Source organism: Stigmatopora nigra, chromosome 19 (genome assembly GCF_051989575.1).
Source record: "Stigmatopora nigra isolate UIUO_SnigA chromosome 19, RoL_Snig_1.1, whole genome shotgun sequence".
Lineage (NCBI taxonomy): Eukaryota > Metazoa > Chordata > Actinopteri > Syngnathiformes > Syngnathidae > Stigmatopora > Stigmatopora nigra.
In genome coordinates, this window is record NC_135526.1 from 4,404,697 (window position 1) to 4,425,048 (window position 20,352).

At 39.9% G+C, this 20,352-nt stretch overlaps 1 protein-coding gene across 3 annotated transcripts; it reads left to right on the forward strand.

Moving 5' to 3' along the window:
• Positions 1-4,151: 4,151 nt before the first annotated feature.
• cxxc5a (CXXC finger protein 5a) lies at positions 4,152-19,518 on the forward strand. 3 transcript variants are annotated; one of them, XM_077741323.1, is made up of 3 exons: positions 4,152-4,518; positions 10,640-11,630; positions 18,518-19,518. In XM_077741323.1, exons 2-3 carry the CDS (start codon positions 10,828-10,830, stop codon positions 18,519-18,521), a joined length of 807 nt encoding a protein of 268 aa, XP_077597449.1. In that variant the 5' UTR covers positions 4,152-4,518; positions 10,640-10,827; the 3' UTR covers positions 18,522-19,518. The 3 variants fall into 3 exon arrangements, with proteins under 3 accessions (XP_077597449.1, XP_077597447.1, XP_077597448.1); XM_077741321.1 differs by having other exon boundaries at positions 10,640-11,622; positions 18,515-19,518; XM_077741322.1 differs by having other exon boundaries at positions 10,640-11,622.
• The last annotated feature ends 834 nt before the right edge of the window (positions 19,519-20,352 follow it).

Below are 20,352 nucleotides of genomic sequence, written 5' to 3' on the forward strand. Positions count from 1 at the left end.
AGGGCACTTGACAGAAAGGCGAGTATCCAATAATGTATTCTATGTGGATGTGGTGTGGCCTTGAAGGTGCCTATAAAATCCTGAATGGATAATCCGGATGGTGGTAATGAAAGCAGGGTGTGACCAAAATGGACGAAGACTTCATCCTTTTACATTTTATATTATGATCGCATCCCTTGTACAAGTCTACATTTTTCTTAAAATCCAATTTGATTTTTGTAATTTGGAACTTCCGGACTAAGATGCATATCATACTATATCTTTAATAGTTTTTCACAGAATGGCATGATTTTTTTTTAACGCAGAATTATTTAATGACTATTAAATCATGTATCCACACTGAAATGGCAACTTGCTGTATATTTTAAAGCGTCAAAGGCAAAGGAATGTCAGAAGGTCAGAGGTTATGAATGTTAGAGCGTAGAGGTCAAGAAATGAGGGTAACCAGCTTGAATTGCCACATTGGAAAAAAAGATAGCAAAATGAGAGACTGAAAAACAAGAAACATAGTAGTCAGAAACATAAACAAAGAATTAAAACAGTCTCATAACAGTAAGATTATTTACTCTCTCCGTCCCTTATAGACCTCCTTTTGGGCCGCAGTTGGGGGCTTTCCTGCGGCGCTGGTCATGTGTGCAGCTGGGGATGAAGGCCACGCAACAGTGATCTTGCTTCCCCAGCTCAGGAAAGCACCGTGCCTCGCTGCGCACAACCAAAACAACAAAGAGCTGAGTGTGGCTGCAGCCTGCGGGGTTCACTGCACCCACCACAACACGTCCAAGAGTCACAGCTAGCTGCTCCTACCCGTCCACGCGTGACTTGGCACCGTCTTTTTTCCTTGACAATGTCATATCCCTCTTTTACATAGCAGGGATAGAGGACTTGGGTAAGTTAAAAACATTTAGGACACATACTAAAATGTCCTGTGGTTGTGTATAACAATATGCTAATGCTGGGATGAAATTCAAGCAAAGTATTTACATAATGTAACAGTTGATATTTTACACTTTTCATTTCTAAAAGCAGTGTGTAAAACTGGGATACTACCATCTATGTCTTCTAGCGGCTTTGGTAGGTGATGCTGATGTAGTATGTGCTTATGATCTCACTTTTGACCTTTTGGCAGAAAAAGAACAATTTATGGTTTACATTGTCTCGTGGGAAAATTAACAGGTAACCTGTCTTAAACTGACTCTGAGAAGTAAATATAAAAAAAATGATGAAAAGTGGATAGGTGAGTTTATTATGCACCTTCTGCCATCTAGTGGATGATTATATTGTTCTGTCTTTTGCTGGAGGTCCTGTCATAGATAACAGAAAAAAATGCATGCATATATATACGTATACATATATGCATGCATTTTATGTGTGTATTTTGTTGTAGTTAATGTGAAATGTGTCCGTATGATATTGTATTATTCCAGTGATTATGAACCAATTTGCAATAGTTTTACGATGAGTTTGCATTATTCTAAAGCAAACTACAATACGAGTTAGTTTGTACTTCCAAATGAGCGCACTAGTATTCTTCATCCCTCTTGACAGTACCAATCGAAAAGAATGATTACAATTAAAAGCCTCGCGTGATCAAGTTGCCAATGCACACCTTTTATTAGTGTTAAAGTTTTCTTGTGTGAAAATCTTCAAGTGAGCATTGACTTTAATCATAAGCATCACATTGAATTCAGTGACACTGTTATTCCGTGCGACTGCATTTATAGTGTTCGAGTTTTGGAACGCGACACCTGCGCACAATTACGCACTCGCTGGCCTTTGGCTTCACTATTTGCCAAGTGAGTGTCATGTTTACGAGCCACAGAGAATATTTGTTTGCAGGGAGGGTGCTTGGCCACTGTCACGGTTGGTACACCGCCGCCCTCCCTTCGCCAACACCAATCCGACCCCCACTACCCCCATCACTCGCTCTCCCTCGGCTGCTGTGTTCCAGCACTGGAGCCTCCATCGCTCGGCTCGATCGATTCTCATTGATTGTCCCTGACGAGCTGCTCCACTTTCTAGCCAATGTCAGCCAGTCTGCGTTCGGGAAGGAGAGAAACGAAGGAAAATCTCTGCCGCCCTGGTGGTGTCATGTCCACACACTTGGGCTGAACGCCTGCCAAGCATCGGGGACGCTTCTAAGAGGTGGACTGGATTCTCCACCGGGCGAGAGAGTGAGAGAGTGAGAGAGCGAGAGAGCGAGAGAGTGAGAGAGCGAGAGAGACAGAGAAAGAGAGAGAGGGAAGTGATAGATTTGCTAATGATGCACACTGGGATGGGAAAGTTAAGATTCGCAAACCAGAAGATACATGTTCTCATTTCGTTTTCTGAACCGCTTTATCCTCACTAAGGTCGCAGGGGGTGCTGGAGCCTATCCCAGCTGACTTTGGGCCAGAGGCAGGGGAAACCCTGAATTAGTGGCCAGCCAATCGCAGGGTACGAGGAGATAAACAACCATTCACGCTCATAGTCATACCTAGGGGTAATTTAAAGTGTCCAAACAGCCTACCATGCATGTCATTTTGAATGTGGGAGGAAACCGGAGTACCCGGAGAAAACCCACACAGGCCATGGGAAAACCTGCAAACTCTACACAGGTGGATCGACCTGGATTTGAACCCTGGTACCGCAATGGGAAGCCGATACGCTAACCACTCACCCGGGCCACTCAATAGGATACATTTTGGAGTACAAATTAGTACGTCAAATTGCCTTTTCGGGGGAAAAATAGGATATATTGATTATAATTTAATCAGCAATTGTTCTTTCATAACAATACATTGTGTTCGGTTATTTTCCAATTTTCGACTTAAGTTATCTTCTCATGGCACTGCAATATTCCATGATCGAGTGAATCTTTGGGAGTATGTATTAGTGGCCATTTTCCTTTCTCAAACTGCTGCCAGTGTGGCACGATTAGATGGTAGATACTAATCTGATTGAAAATCATATTATGCTGAATTTTTATATTGTCAAATTTAATAATAATTCATAAAAACGAAGTGCACTCAAATGTCAGTTGATATTTTTGCATGGGCACATTTTTTTTCAAAGTACAAACCTGATCTGAATAAAAAATATTTGATTGTACTCCTATTTGTGTCAATTTAAATTTGATCAGAACTAACTCCAACATTTCTAAACCTTTTTTTAAATATGCAAAAAATAATACTAACTGGTGAAGAAAGATGTTTTTCTGACACAATAGTCACTACGACTTCTTCTTTCCAACTTCTTCTTTTTTTCTGCGAAAAGTTTGATGCTTGAGTGTTTATGTATCAAGTGCATCCTTTCATAATTTTAATCCAAACTCTAATTGGATTAAAACAATATTTGTAAAGGTAAACATGGCGGAATGGCAAATAGATGTCCACACCGGAAAATCCAGGATTGGAATCAATGCACTATGGAAATAAGTAGTGCATAAATACAACCATTGTATGAATGACTGATAGGTAATGATCGTGTTTCTGTGCTACTGACAGTAATAAATATCCATTTTATTTGATTGTGTTCAAATATTACAAAATGCTCTGTTGCTATCATTAGTTTTTGAAGAGAAGTGGTCCAACTCTGCGGATATGTTTGCAGAGTGGTTTTGTTGACAGAAGCCGAAAGCAAGATACTAAAAACACACTACTGGATTGAATCTGACCTTATGGTAAAATCTGATACTGTCTGATACTCCAAAAATAGCCGTATCAGCCGCCGATATGGGACACTAGCAGTTGTGAAGAGAGCCACTATTACTCAGCTGGAAAAAAGTAAGGTTTTTGCTTATTCCCATTTTGTATTTTTCAAATACTAAACCTTGAGAGCCATGCTCCGAATTTAAAAGTCGACATACTTGAAAATGTGTGCCTTTTTTTGTCATGTGACCACTTTTAATGTACAACAAGTCTCTGAATTCTTTTAACAACATTTCTACGTTGTTTCTAATCGAGTATCAATGAGAATATCCATGCAGAGTGTAATGAAGAAAATAAATATTATAAGGCGCTGGGGGTAGTATCAATGCCATGATACCAACGTAACGCTCCTATTACTGTGCCATATGTGGCTCCTGAGCCATAGATTCCCTACTAGCCACTGCACAGCTCCACGTCGAGATTCCACTTCGGGATTTCCCCCAACCTCCAAAAATCCATGAAACGTGTTTGCATGTTCCTCTCGGCGAGTGGGGTTGGTTGTAGAGGTGGGATCGGGAGGACGGGAGAAGGCAGGCTGGCCGGGTTAACCCACGCGTCCGATCCCCACGGAAAGTCCTCCTTTACCAAACAACTGACGCTGACTGCCATTCTACTTCTCTCGTCGTTTCTTCCGCACACACGGACGCGTTGCTGTAGGCTACTTGTGGAAGAAAGCAGGAGGAGGAGGAGAAGGAGGGATAAGCTTGCCTTTCCTGCCCGCTTTTGCGTGTTTTTTTTTGTGTCACCGTTGCGCACGACCAGGCTGAGAAACGAAACGCTCGGACAGGCGAGAGCCCCCCCTCGTCCCCCTCCTCAGCTCGGATCTGCTCTGGTAGGTGCCAATAATACCGCTTTCTGTTTACAAATAACAATTGAATGGGAAGGAAGGGAGGTGGATGGTTAGGGGGCGGAGGAGTGGGCTATAGTTTGTCAAAGTCCAAAAAGTTGGCTGTCATCGCTCAAAAAGCCTCTCTTGGAAAATGTTGGAATAGGCCGACGCTGCGGGAGCCGGTGCCGCAGATGGGCTTCCATGGCCCAGACAAAAGAGCGCTCATTTCCCGGTGCGTCGCCACTGACGAGCTCTTCCCACTTTATCATGAACAATCTCGCCTTATTTCCATGTGGCTGCTATGACGTGATGTGAACCATCTGAAAACTTTGCCCGCATTTATTTCTTCTTCTTTTTTTCTTCTGTCTTTCTTGTTTTAATTGAACCCAAACACAAACAACCCACATTAATGGTGCGGATAAAAAAAGAGGCAGGAAGTGAGCTTGTGCCTATTCCAGATGGCATCTTTCTCCCTCAGCGACGCTTTAGTGTGCTTTTGTCCGAGCGTGAGCAAGTTCTCGGTGGTCCTTCAACGCGCACGAGGTTTAGCCTCACCTTGTTTAACTTTAAAACGTAGCGACTGATGTCCTAGTTTAATCGCGTTTTCCCTTGCTTTTAAACCCATAATGTGTATATGTGTACTCGCAATAGGTGAAATAACACATAAAGAAAATGTGACGCTCGTCGTCAACACCACGTCCGCGCAAAGGGGGATTGAGGGGGGGAGTCGCATAATGTGTATCGCCCGCACTCATGCATAAAGTATCCTTGCGTTTCCACAAGTTGAATCCTTCGCAGACGAGTTAAACGCGAACTAAAACAAGCGTCAAGGAGCAAAAGGGAAAAACATTGTTGTTTGTTTTGAAATGCTGACTGAGATAACTCACCACCTGCGCCCACAGTGACGTCAGTTCCTCCATTGGATGCTTCGTCCTCGAGAGAGGAGGTTAATTGTCTACTTGGGTGGATTTAGAACGAGGAAAAGTCACAGATGGATACAAAATAAAGTAGTTGTGAGTTGGTCTTCTAACTCGTCATTGCACCCATGTTTTGCCAGGGTTTTTAAGGATCCCAAAAGAGACATCATGGACTGAATTTTAATTGCTCTGACATCATCCTTACATTATTTCTCCTAGCCAGTAGGGGGCACGTTGTTATAATATGGGTTTGTTATGATATTGCTTGTAGTATTTCATTAAAAACAAATAAGAGATCAAATTTTATAGCTTTACTGAACACTTTTTAGGATAGCCATCAGAATGTTGAGTCATTTCCCCTTACAGGTGGTGGTTTAATCTTGGAATTAAAAAAATACTTTTGCACATTGCACATCCCTATAATCAATGCCCCTTGAAAATGGTTATTTCGCTAATCAATGGATTGTTCAGAAACCTTGGATTTGATCGAACATCAAAGAATAATAATTTCTAAAACTATATATATTTGTGCTAGTGGCAGGTGTTCAACTCTCGACCCCTGCTGAAACCTACAAAACACAAGCCAGCCTGAAATGTCTTTTCCATCAACTATTGATCAACTAACTAAATGCTTGTCAAGTCATCACCTAAATGACCACAGCAGCTGTGATATCATTATGTAGGATTAGAAGGACACAGCGTGAATTAACGGGATGGGGGATCTTTAAAAAGTTCATACGCGGAAGTCAATATGTTAAACAGCTTGAGGGTGGTACATAATAATTGAACAGAATGGACCTAGAACTAAGTTTTAGTAACTATCATTCTTGCGTCAAATTTTGAAAGCCTATGGCACATTTTTAAAAAAAATGTATTTAGAACATTTTAATGTTACCTTCCGTTTATACAATACTCCGTATCTAATAAGCTATTTGAGAAAATAAGACCCGAATGTGGCAAATTTGATACCTTTGCCAGGAGTTGGCAGTCAACTCCCAAAGGATTAGGTACCTGAGCATTCCTTGGCCAAGCAGTAGCTTCTTGTAGTCTTTACTGGTTGCCTGGCAACTGAAATGGTTTGGCAGAAAAATGTCGTAAACAACAAACTCAGAATTTAGTCCAAGTGACTTGTGTATAGAATAATTGAGATATGAGTTGTCAATTAGAGTGCTGGTAGGTAAAATCAGTACTCAAGGATAGAGCTGGGAGATGTTTGCAAGTCAACACTAACTTAACGAACATGAGGTGAGGAAAACTACACCAAAAAGAGTACAAACAGCTAATGAAGTCAGGTTTTGTTCATCTCAACCACAAAATAGACTAGTATTAGCTAGCATTAAGTCCTATTGATCAAAAAAACAAAGGAAAACTAAAACTTGTTCTGATGAAAAACATAGAAAGAAAAAAATAAGGTTTCCACACTTCACACAGAGTCAATGCAGTTTGTAATTGCAATAGAAATCGATGTCTTTCAACTCAGACTGGACAAACCTGCCCTAAAAGTGTCGTCCCAGGGTCAGCCATATTGAGCATCGGGACTATGTAAACCAGGAGTGGGCAATTCTTCCACAATGGGGCGTATTTGGTTCAAATTTTCTTTCTATGCAATCAAAAGAACACATTTTCACCAATCAGGTGTTTTACAAGTGCAACCCGCTTATTTTAGTCAGTTGCTGCTAGTTTCAGCAGAAAAATGTGACGTTTTACACCTAGATCGGTTTGAACAGAAACCTAAAGCGGCACTTGAGGACTGGTTTGGACATCTCGAATCCATGTTGCATATTGTTGTATTTTTATGCCTTGTTGCTAATCCTGTACTAACATATTCTGCAAAAAAGCAACATTGAATATTTAGTGAAAAGCCTCTATGCATGTGTTTTATGATGAGGTGGCATGCAAGTGTTTGAGGTGTTTATATACGACTCCTAATTACACTGCTGTCCATTTAAAGCAACCAAAGGTGTAAATCTCCAAACAACCGACAGTATCAAGTCAGTAACAGAAAATCGAGTAAAGATGTCCCAAATTGCAAAACCACAACATTTTCTGGTTTTGTCTGGAACCAAGAAGTTCAATTGGAATGGTTGTGTATAAGGAGAGGTTCAAATTAGGACAGCACCGCTTGCAGAAAGGGAGAGCATCGAAAGAGCCTTAACACTGGCTTATTTAGCCTGAAACATTGTAGCACGTTCAAGTTTGATGGTATCACCATTGTGACTGATTGAATTATGTTATTTTCAAGCCTTACTGCTGAAAACTATACACATGGTACTTTTAATTCATCATTGTCATAATGCTACATTGACTTGAGGACTGTGCAGATTTACAACTCTCTCACACCTACACACAACTGCACAATTTTAACAAAGATACAATGTTGTACTATCGTATGCATGCCAGACAGTGTCTTTGGCAGTGGATTTATCTTGGTTCATTATATTGTTTTATTATTATTGAGTACGATACGATCCCCCTCATTGCTCTCGATTCTGCGTCATCAGTCGGTGAATTAGGTGATAATTAGCCATGCCCAATATTGACTATATTGGGGGTATCGGACATTATTAGATTTGGTCAGTAAATCAGAGCCGATGCAGTATTTATGTGTTTAGTTGCTATTTTGGTTTTTGGCTGCTGAAAATCAAACATTGTTTGAATATATGTTATGCGGATCGGATCGCTATATTTGTGTATCCAATATAAAGTAGCCAAAAATCGCAATGGTGCTGAAAATACGTGAATATAGCATTGGATCTGATTTTGTGACCAGATCCAAAAATAACTCTACTAATACTAGTATCTATTCTTAATGAAAACTCTTTGAGTCGCTTGAAAGTCAGAAAAAATGCTTTAAAAGGCCACTTACTCTTCAGAAATGTTCATTGTGTACAAAATAGATCGTTGCCGTAGCAATCTTGTGTGTTGAAAATGACTTAAACAGAGCATTTGAGGACATAAACACTTTGAGACAATTAGAGTGAGTTAATAAATACAGTAGAAGGTCATTATAAATTAATGAATTTGGGAATTCTGCCTATTTATACAGGCAATCTAAGCCAATTAAGTTTGCATCTCACAGATGTCGTTGCGATTTATACCCAAATTTTCTAGCTATTTTTCAATTTAACGATGATTTTCTCTTAATGTGTTGCCCAAAGTAGTTGCCCGAAGTGTCAAAGAGCAAGTCAGCAGTATCCAAAGTGCTGCGTCACATCCACGCGAGCACTCTGAAACAACCGCAGTGACTACGTGAAATTTTAAGGCAAAGTGTGGGGTCATCACTCAGTCAGGTGGTGAAGAAATGATGGTCAGTCGGCCATCAAAATCAAACCATCATAGTAGATCAGAGATTTTTTTTGAAAGCATATCATGGGTCTACACTGCCAGTTTTGTCACTTTGTGGATGACTTGAGAACTCATTTATTCGAGTGATTGATTATATGCCAATTCATTAATCTTGTGGAACACTCAAGGCTTTTAACACATTTACTGTATTTAGAACATTGATTGAGCGGCTGGATCAGAGCTGGAAATTCTCCCAGGCCTTGATTAATCAAGAAATAGTTCTGGGCAAGTTCCCAAGCTCGCCCGATTTACTTTTTACAGATGCACAGCTGCCAGAGTGCAACTCACTGTGTGTGAAATTCAAATGTCTATCAATAACCACTTAGCTGCTTTTAACTACATCAAAGTATTCAGAAACGACCACTAAACGTGTCATTTTTTTCCTGTCTCTTGTTATATAAATGCTGCCTGCACGTATCGCTCCGTGATGTGTTCCGGCGCTTTTACGCGTTCAGCCGCAACAGCGCGGAGATGCAATTAGTGTTGAGATGCTGAGGGGGAAACCGGACCCTGGTCAGTGGCGTAGTGGGAGAAAATGAAACTATGGGGCCGAGGGGCCGTGGAGCCGGCTCTGCTTCGCTGGCGCCACATCCCCCTGAGCTGGTGAGAATGTGGGGGCTGTGCGCTTGCCTTTGAAGCTTTACCTCCCACTAATTCTGGCCTTCCAATTTCCACACACTGCACAGACACCCCCCGCCCGCCGTCCTTCCCCTCCTTTTCCCTTTGTTTCCCTTATAAGGAATGGCCCGGCCATTTCCTCAGATTTTCTGTGGGAGGTGCTGCGTTTGTTTTTCGAACGCGGACAGGTCAGGAGAAAACGAGCAGAGTTTGCCTTTTCATAGATGAGCAGCCACTGGAATCTTAAGCCAAGTGGATGAATGCATCCATGTTCAGAGGACAGTCTCGCCTTACCTGCCTGACGGACACTTTTCACCTTCACCATCGTTTGAGCCGACCGCCTCCAAATTATACTACGTTTTACAAGGATGGGAAATGATTTCCCAGTAGGACAATTAAAAGAACAAAATCTTAGATTTTGTTTCAACAACTGATACTAACTGTTCAGGCAAAACAATGGGACTATTTGGCATGTAATGGTAGTTGAAATGTGTAAAACAGTAAAATACAACCTTAACACTGCAATGGGGATGTGCCAATTTTCTTTACTTACCATTTTTTTCGTGATGTTTTCCTGATATACAATGCCCTTTTGTAGTTTGGGAAAAATAATGCACTGCAATTGGCTGGCCACCAATTCAGGTTGTCCATCTCGTGCCTGATGTCAGCTGGTATAGGCTCCAGCATCCAGCATACAGAGAATTACAATAGCGTAGCCTGAGAGGATAAAAAAATGTGAATATTTTTTTTCCTAGTCAACCTCAGTCCAGGTTAACAGTTGAAGTTGAAAAAACATTATAACATCTTACAATGCACAACAATGATCATGATAGCCCATTGAAGTCATCAATTAAATACAATTTTGTCTTTACAAAGTGGATGATCATTTTCAAGTTTTCCAATTAAACCTTATTGTTTTCATGGATGCATCTGCACTGCAATGCATCATAATGAGACCTCAGTCTTCTATTTTGACAACTTCAATTTGATCAAGTCAAAAAAATAACCACCCTAATAAGCTGCCAAATGAACACTTTTCTGACAGTGTCAATCAGAACTCAACAATATTGTATTAACATTACCTCTCAATGGCATTATATATAATTACTGTGGCTAATCAGTGGGCTGGTCGCTCAAATACGCATGCTGTCATGTACCACAAATGAAAGCTTTTGCTGAAAATATATGAACAAAACTAGATTTTGATAAATTAGCACACTTTTCTTTTCTCTCCATGTGTTAAGGTTCCAGATGGCCCATGGAAGAACGTGGATGAGGGGTGATTTGTAGAGCAGGCAGAAGGCCTGTCTGTGCTGGATTGGCACATCGGTCCTCCGAGGATCTGCAGCGCTCTCAGCAGGGCGCAGAACGGACCGAGAGAAGGTTCTCCTCCCTCGTCCCTCCCCAGGCAGCCCGAACGACGTTCTGGATCATGTCTAGCAGGCTGTCCCAGGGTGGCCGGACTGAGGACCTGGAGCGGAATAGCTGCAAACAGGACTCCCCTGTTATAGAGCGCAGGAACCGCAGTGGCATCATCAGCGCACCCTTAAACAGGAGCCTTAAGAACTCCCGCACCCTTTCTCAGTACACAGCGGTCTCCTCTGCGACCACCAATGGACACAAAGACACCCGTGACACTAAAAACCATGTGTCCAAGTCTCAAGCACCTCCGCTGCCACAGCCCACTGTCTCGGCATTGGCGGCGGCTAAGTTAGACCGGACCCTAGAACAGGTTCTGGAGGGACAGAATGGCTTGCTGCACTTTGCCCAGGCTGCCGCATTATTAAAGCGGGCCGGTATGGAGCACATGCTTCTGCCAGGGGGGATGGGAGTGGGAGTTGGCGGCGGAGACTCGGGCTCGGGGGCTAGCGACTTGGAGGGTACGTCTGTCACGGACGCCGTAGGTGGTCCTGTTGACTTCCCATATGGAGTAGGGGGCGGCTTCCCCTTCAACCCGGGCCTTTTTATCATGACGCCGGCCGGAGTGTTTCTAGCGGACAGCGCGCTGCACATGGCCGGCCTGACCGAGTACCCGGCGCAGAACGAGCTGGCCTCTGCTATCAACTCCGGTAAAAAGAAGCGAAAACGTTGTGGCATGTGTCCACCTTGCCGGCGGCGGATTAACTGTGAGCAGTGTAGCAGCTGTCGGAATCGCAAGACGGGCCATCAGATCTGCAAGTTTCGAAAATGTGAGGAGCTAAAGAAGAAGCCCTCTGCTGCTTTGGAGGTAAGAAGGTGTGGTTCTTAAATACATATTCCATTGCGTCAATTACGTTCAAAACCATTGACATAGTCAAAGTCAGTTTCTAATAAAGAAAACCAAAAAAAAAACAGCCCAACAGATCTTTCGCTTTAAACGTTTTGTGTGTGTTGGTTGTGTTTTGCAATCAAGCAATTTCTTATAATGAATCAGTTTTTTTTTCTCTATATTTGTCCTCTACTTTGGGAATTCCTTTCTCTGATTGGCTGCCACTTTTCATTGGAAATATTGAGCTCCTACTATATGGTTCATCAGGAAAAATGTCAGATTTTCTGGGATATTTCCTTTGCACAAACAACTCACTTACATAGCACAAATGGAACATGATGGGAAGCAGTGTGTTTAGGTTAATAGGTCATGTATAGTAATATAGACCATTTTAACCCTGGAAATTTAATTCCCGTAAGGATTTTAGAGATGACGGTTTGAGGAGGTCATGCTCATTAACTAATTGCTCCATGCACAACTTGCAATTTCAATCTTGAATTGTAGCAAAATCAATGGTCAAGTGTTGATCTCTTCATTCAAACTGCTGCGAAAACTATGCAACAGTTTAGTGGAGTTTGGGCAAAAAGCCTTAAAGCACTTGGGAGAATATGACCCAAATTGCTTGTCTGGACAGAGCTCTCAAATGTGTCAATGGGCATTTTGGTCACGTGACTTCTTTGAATGCTGTACGATAAAATGTAAAACACAAACGTGGCCACATTGTTGGGGTTCACACTCACTGTTTTGACTCATTTGTCGTACACATGGAAAGATGAATAATAGTGTCATTTAAAAAAAATATGACTTTTAGTTTGATTGGGTGTTGTTAAAGGCATATTTTACTCAAAATCCCTCATACTGAGGTACTCACTACTGGAAACAGTGCTTTTGATTCATTATTGGTTCAAACTGTCTTGTGCAATCAAGCATATAAAATGGTGAAGAGGCATTTTGATTCATACTCAAGATCTTTATCAGCCGATATGGCTATTTTGGGTATCGGATTTGGTCCGATCAGATCTGATCTATAGTCGCTTGTTTTCAGTACCAACGTGTTTTTCAGCTGCTGTAAATCAAACCACTAGGCAAACTTGTCTGCTGAGTGGGACTGCTTGTTTTTAGTAACTAATAATAGTAACAGAGGATCATGTAATATTTGTAAACAGCATTTCTTGAGGAAGTATCACCAGGGAGTTGTTTTCATACAAAAAAAAGTATGCTTTATCATTTACTGGTTACATTATTTTCAACATTATTTGAAGTGGTCTGAAAATATAAGTGTCATCCTAACATATTTTGAAAAAAAGAAGAACTGACAAAAAAATGAGAATCGGGAAATCCCCCAAACATAACCCAAACTCAATTAGTTAGTTTAGTGTTTGAACAACTGCTACTGGCTTTCATGGAATTTTCAGTTTGGTCACATCCTGCTTACGCATGCAAGTTAATATTTTTTTGGCTTAAATGTGTGGGGGAAAATTGTAGCCTTAGTTGGCAAAGTGATGGTAATTGTGTACCGTATGTGTTTGTGTTTGAGGGTACATGTGTGCGTAAGTACGTGCGTGTGCATGTAATATGGTCCATCTGGCCTTGGAGCCGTCATCTGGAGCACCAGGTGTCAGCGTGGCCCATGTGCGTAAACCCCCCTTGCTTTTTCTACCCCTGTCCTTCTCTCCCCGTGTCACTCTCCCGCTCATCTGAATACCCTCGGAAACAAGTACTGCCCTTTACCTCTCTCTCTCACTCTCTCTGGCTTAACCATGCACAGCCGCGATGACAGAATGACCGATCGTGAAATTAATTTTGGCAGATGTTCCAATCTAAAAAGAAAATGATCATTGCTTATCAGTTGATTAGATAATCACTTGGTTTGTTACTATGCAAAGACTATGTGAGGGAAATCGTGCTTGATGATATGAGGGCTATATATATATATATATATATATATTTGTTCATTCATTAATTTTCGATACCACATATGCCCCCCTGAGGGTTGCGGGAGTGCTGGAGCCTATCCCAGGAAACTATAATCACCCTGAATTGGTTACCAGCGAAACACTGTGTGCCCATATTGAATTGAATTGAATTGAATGTTTTTATCAAATCAAGATCAAAATCAAAAGCCTTTATTGTCATCACCCTCAGCTGCGGGTAACGTGATTACTGGTGCTACTCCACAAAGTGCGTTTTCCCAGTAAAAAACATAAATAAGTAATATAAAAATATAAAAATTCACGTCCGGGCAAGGTCAATTCTAAATTGTATTGTCATTATAATAAGTCAACAGGCATATTCACACTTTAAAAAAAAGTCTATACTTCACTTTCTTACGTCCGTACCAAAATAGAATATCATTTTTTGGTTTGATTTTGGTTTGGGTAACATAGCCAAATATGGAAGTATAAAACTAAATTCAAAATCACGAAGGACCTGCGTGCCGCACTTTTTTATCCCAGTGCTAAATTATATTTGCAGGTATTTTAATGTATTTAATTCTTTTATGCAAATTTCCACATAGAAACCTGACTCACGTGGACTTTCAGGTTACGTCGCCAACGTAGGAATGGACCTCAGTCCCAACTCAAAGACTCTCTGCATACTAATTACTATAATCTTTCTTAATTCAATCACAAATAGTTCCGATGTCTGTATTCTTAAAGAGCTCTCCAACGTAGCCAAACAGCTATGCCTTCCTACATTTCGTTTTCAAACATTATATTCTCAGAATAAATCCAGACGTTCTGCGCCAGCAAGCGGCGAGGTGGCAAAGGCCTCTGCATGCAAACTCCCCCTCACTTGGCGATTTTACGCTCCTCTTTGAGCCGCCGTCAACACCCTTTAAATTAAGCAGCCGCTCGCTGGACTGTGCTTGTGTATCGACGCATATGCGGAGAGGGATTTTGGGAGTCACGCATGGCAACCTTTCAAGGGAAATGCAGTAAAACCAACCTCAGACATTTTGTCAAATTGTATTTAAACACAAGAACTCACAACGAGGGTTCACTTGAGCAAATATTCCTCACACTTAAGTTCTGTTTACATGATTTGAGTCACTTATCTCAGAGCCCAACACTTTTGGTATTGATACCATTTTTATACACAAAAGGGAAAACACAGTCTGTCTTTTTGTGGGCCAAATATGAATCATAAGAATTTTCAAATAGGGATATCCTGATGCTGCTTTTTTACTTCTGATTTTATGCCATTTTTTTTTTTTCAAGCAATATGTTCTGCCAAAAAATGATCTGGTCCAATGCCATCTGATACATATTTAATCATACATGTAAAGATAATCCTAAAAATAATGTTAAAGCTACAGTTAGACTGTGTCAAAAAAGCAGTTTGTAATATTCTATTCACGTGCCTAAATCCAAAGTTTTTTTTTTTTTTTATTGACTCACCAGAGGGAAAAAAACCATCAAAGATTGAAAAGCTTTTGTAGGTTATCAGAGGGTTTCTGTGTGTGCTGATGTAATGTAATTGTTTCACTTGAACTTGTTTCTTTTCTTTCTCACAACAATCTCACCCCCTTTTGACCCTATATTATATTCATCTTGGATGACACTGATGTCCCTTTAGTCTAACTAAATACTCAATTACTTTACAACAAATAAAGCCTTCAAAAACGACATTGTTTTTTTTTTCTTCCTCACTGGCATTAATAGAGGATTATAACACAACCTAATCCTTTAAGAACATTCATTACAGTATTGTTATACCAAATGTGTCTAATTAAACGCAGCATAAACATATGCTCTCACAGGTATACTTGAATATAATGACAAATGACATTTAAATGAATATAGATTTCTGTAATTAATAAGCACTCATACATCAAGTAGTTATAGAGGACTATTATGCACTACACGTTTATGATATCATTAAAGTCTATTTCACATAATCGCAATGTCATTGGACTGTGACGTTGCGAGCTTTATGATGAGCCATATCAACATCAGCCATCATGAATATTCAAACCTTTTTGCAACACTGGTGTGAAAATCAGGTTAATTATTACTACCCCTTCGCTTGCAAATTATCAATTAAGACTAAAGCCCTCTATTTATAGTATGTAGTCATACAGTATGGAAATGATCGTTCCGTTTTCTGCTGAAGTGATTTGCCATTTACAAGCAAATCATTTGCCAGCAAACATTAAGTGCACTCGCCAAGACAGGACTCTTTATTTACTATTTGAAAAGCAGGTTGGGACGCATTTTCTAATCGACAAATCAATGTGGAACTGGATTAAATTACAAACTTTTACCAAAGACTATGCTAGGGGAACAGTTTGGAGAATTTTTCTTCTTCAGTTAGAAAACAATGTCTGTAAATGCATCGTTGGATGAGATCATTCTTGACTGTGATTGCCCTGAAAGTTTAGGGTTGGGTTTAGGGTTCAGACTGATTTTCTGAACCGCTTTATCCTCATTAGGGTCGTGGGGGTGCTGGAGCAAATCCCAGCTGTCTCCAGACAAGAGGCGGGGGACACCCTGAATCATTTTATGAAACTGAATAAAAATCTGGTGTTGATTGTTAAAAAAAAGCGATTTTTTTTATGGGCAATGCTTTAACATTGATGTGTGACAAAAGGTCAAATGCTGTGAGTACTTTGTAATCGCAGTATTTTCACACTACAGGTCAAGGTTAAAGTACTTGTGGTGAAGCCATCCGAAATTGTATTCAACAATATTCATTTTTTTTTTTTTGGTGTGGAGTGAGCTAGAATGGATGGACATGTTACTGAAAGGCTTTTAGGAGGGTGATTTTTATTTCAGCAGCACTGCAATCCAGAATAGTTTACTTCTTTTTAAACAGTAACAGCATTAATTATTTTGTCAAGGTGGGATTTGCATTACTTATTTCACTAATGTTCTCGAAGTGGAACTAATAATGTGTTCAGTCAGTTTAAATTCTGCTTAAAAACTGTGTTATAAGAGGAAATGACTCATTTGAAGAAACACAAATCTCATTATCATATTTGTCATGTCAATCAACAATGAGGACTGTGTGGGAAGATAGCTGGCAGGTGGTGGTCATTTTGCTCTTCTTGTTCATTTGTTTTTAAGGTCTAAAATATTTTAAAATACATATTGTGATTATCATTAATTGTGAATCTTAGGTGAGGTTTGGGCTTTAACTAGCTAAAAAGGAATTTCTATGCGTAAAAACATGCACTTTACTCTACTATGTCATTACAAATTGGAATTAGCTATGTGTAGGAGCAATTAGAGGACAGAATACAGAACAATGCCCACTTTCTAGTGATATAGTAGATGAAATGTTATTCTACGCTGAGACAAATGTACTCAATTTGTTGTTTTTTTTCTTGGTGGGGTGGCATAGATTGTGCGATAGGCCACTTCACACCCATAGTTGCCATCTGCTTGAACCAGTGCAATCAGGGGTAGCGGAAAAACATTTTTTCCCCTTATTTGCTGCCATTTCCCATTGATTGCTCCTGGCTAATGAGGAAATACAGCAGTTAAAGTTCATTTGATGAATGTGTTTTTCTCGCCACATATAACGACACACTAAATCCAGACCTTACCGGCTTTTTGACATCTGTGGCGCCACCAGATGTTGCCGCTGTCCTCATGGCTGTCTCACTGGCTAAGTGCTTCTGTAAAAAGGTCGTCATAGAGAAACGTGAAGGGTTAACAGCGTCAAATAAATTTAGCAATATGCTGAACTTAAATCTTACCTTTTGGTTGCTATTTATTATGACTTTACTAAGAATTCTTCTTTATAATGGGGAGCACTGTTCTTTTAAAAGAAAAACAAAACGGTCTGCATATGAACTGAACCAAACATGCAAAACTGAAATGTTGGAAACTTATGTAAACATGAATGGAAACGTGTTGCATCTTTTTCAAACCATCTGCACATATACAATCAGGAACATCTTTGCAATGCATTTCAGTTAACGTTGTTACTGTCTGGTATGACTACAGGCGAATATTATAAGTTACAGTGCTTGTGGAGGTGTGTGACTGTACTTTAATGCATTTTGGCTTTGGTGTGAGAGCATGTGTGGGTGCATGAGCTTTTCCTGCTTGGCTCACGGCTTATTCCAGTCACTTGGACTTTTCAGAACACTTGCCATGCCCATAGCGTATTTGTCCGTCCTGATTGGCGGGTGTTTGCAGAGCCTTGCAGCAGTGCATGACTGCCACTCCTGTCGTGCAGATAGTCACAGTGAGGGATGGTGGACAGGAGGTTGCGGCGCTATTAACGATGCCGTGGGAGAGCAACGCGTGTGGTGGTTAAATAATAAATGTGGCCTATCGGTTTTTTTTTTCTCCCCCTCTCAATCTTTCACTGAATCTAATGCCTCAAACATTTACCGCTAACCTAACTAAGAGTGGCATGTAGTTATGAATCAAAATAGCAAACAAGCATATATTTCATTCTCCAAGTCAAATATTTTAATGTTGGGTGTCTACATAATAATTATAATAATAATGATAATTCTGGAATCGGAAGTAAAAAGCACAATGCTCTAAATCATTGAAGTCCAATGAAATAAAAACAGAGTTTGATTGCTAGTAATATATTACATTAATGTCATTTTTTTTAATATCATAAAAACTAGCATTTTACCAGGGATTTTTAGTCTTTTTGTTTCCGGTGTTGATAATTATTTGTCTATTTTTTTCTTGTTTTGTGAACTTTGTGGTGAAGCTTAAAATTGCTTGTTACATGTATGTTGACAATGAAAGTATTCAATTTGATATATGTGAAAACTGCAAACAGTCAAAGTTAAAGTAAATATTTTATCAAAATGAAATATTGAACATTGCATAAATTCTAACTTTTCCTACCTTTTTCTTCCCCCCTCCCTTCCGTTGTCATCTTGTGTTTTTCCAAGAAGGTGATGCTTCCGACAGGAGCAGCATTCCGGTGGTTCCAGTAGTCCTTCTCTGATCCCATACCCAAAGCTCTGCCATCAAGTGCAATGCCAACTCTTGGATTGTCTTCAAAAACAGACACTGGCTAATAAATAAACAGCAAAAAGGAAAAAAATACTATAGAAAGAACACAAAAACAAAAATGGAAGACAAAAAAAAAAACATCTGCGGGGTAATATGGATGCGCCTACTTATTCCTTGAACCAAAAATGAAGCGTGAAGAAAAGCATCTATGGAAACTTTAATTCCCTTTTCTATGTTTCCATTTTGGTACCTTTTGTCCTTTTTCCAGCAGCTTTTTTTTTCTTCCATGTCGCCTGAACACGGAACTGTTTATTGCCAGAAGCAGAAATGATGGGCCCCAGTGTGGACAATCAACTAATTTCTGTGTTTGGTGTTAATGTTGTTCATGTGTGGAAAGATACAGTACTTGTGTAGAGAATGTACTTTTACAGCTATATATTTTAAAACTAGTGGCTAATGGCAAACATTCTTGTAACTCTTTTCCATTATGTTACTGAAACGATGGTTGGATTATGACCATTGACGGATTGACAAAATGGTTTTGTAACAGATTTTCACATTTGGGTGCTGTAAAATTCCACATCCAAACAGGTAAAAGAAGCTGGGACTCCGCTGTAATGTTGTCCACCATTATCATCATCAGCCCTTGTCTGCATTTCCAAACTACTTCTTACTACATTGGCCCCTACTGAGCATGCCCCGTAGCATGCTATCTGGCCGATAGCACTAAGAGACAGCACTTGCTCTGAGTCTACCCTACTGAACGCACTGAGACATTTTTTTTTGTATTTGTTTTTTTTTTTTATCTGTTCTATTTTCATGAGTTTTTTTTGTTTTTTTTTGTTACGTTGCCGGGTAGCTGCAGCTCTTAAGAATAACCAATCTTTGTATTTGTTTAGAAAATTGGACTGGTTTTTGTGAATAAAGAGGAATGCATGTATTGGTGTCGAATGTACAATTGTAATTGTTTGTCAACTTTTCGTGTTTTTTAAAGACCAACTGATTTGATTCAAAAATTACTGTTATTATTATTAAGTTTAGCCAAGTATACAATTTGGAGTATAGGCTAAATTTTGGATAAAATGGAGGTTGATTGTCACTTATTAAAAGTTGAGGGCGCTACATTTTAAAATTAAATGAGTGTCGGGGAGCTTTACAGTCAACACCAGTTTTTCTTGTCAACCGTCATGCATTTAACGTGGATTGGTTGCCTTTCTGATGGATAACAAATCAGAGGAAAGCAGGAGCAGAAGTGACTATACATTTGAATGCAATGGCGGAATGCAAGGTAGTTGTTGTAAATAGGTAAATTTCCCAAGTTTTTTTAAAACTACACTTAATTTCCTCATTAAAAGAAGAGCAAATGTCACAAAAAATAGTTTTGATCATCTTCATAACTTCAATTCTTTGCAATATGAACGACTATACATTAAAAAGAATGTGTATATCACAAAATAGAATTTAGGAGTAAAACAAATATAAAGAAATACGATATCAATGTTAATGGCAATAGAAGTCCAATTCATCGTCTTGCATATTCAATGGTTGCCTATAGTTGTGCCAGAACTGACATCCGAGTCTCAGAACTGCCATTGGTTAGGATTAACAGAAGTAAAAGTTGGGTTGAGGACAAGTAAAAAACTTGTGGCCAATTCCACATGGGTCTTAGTGTAATTATTATTTCTAATGACTCAGGTCTGTGACGCCCGAGCAAATTTCCATTTCCTGCAAAGTGATGTTTCTAGCTGCTATTTTCCCCCCTTCCCAAACCCCC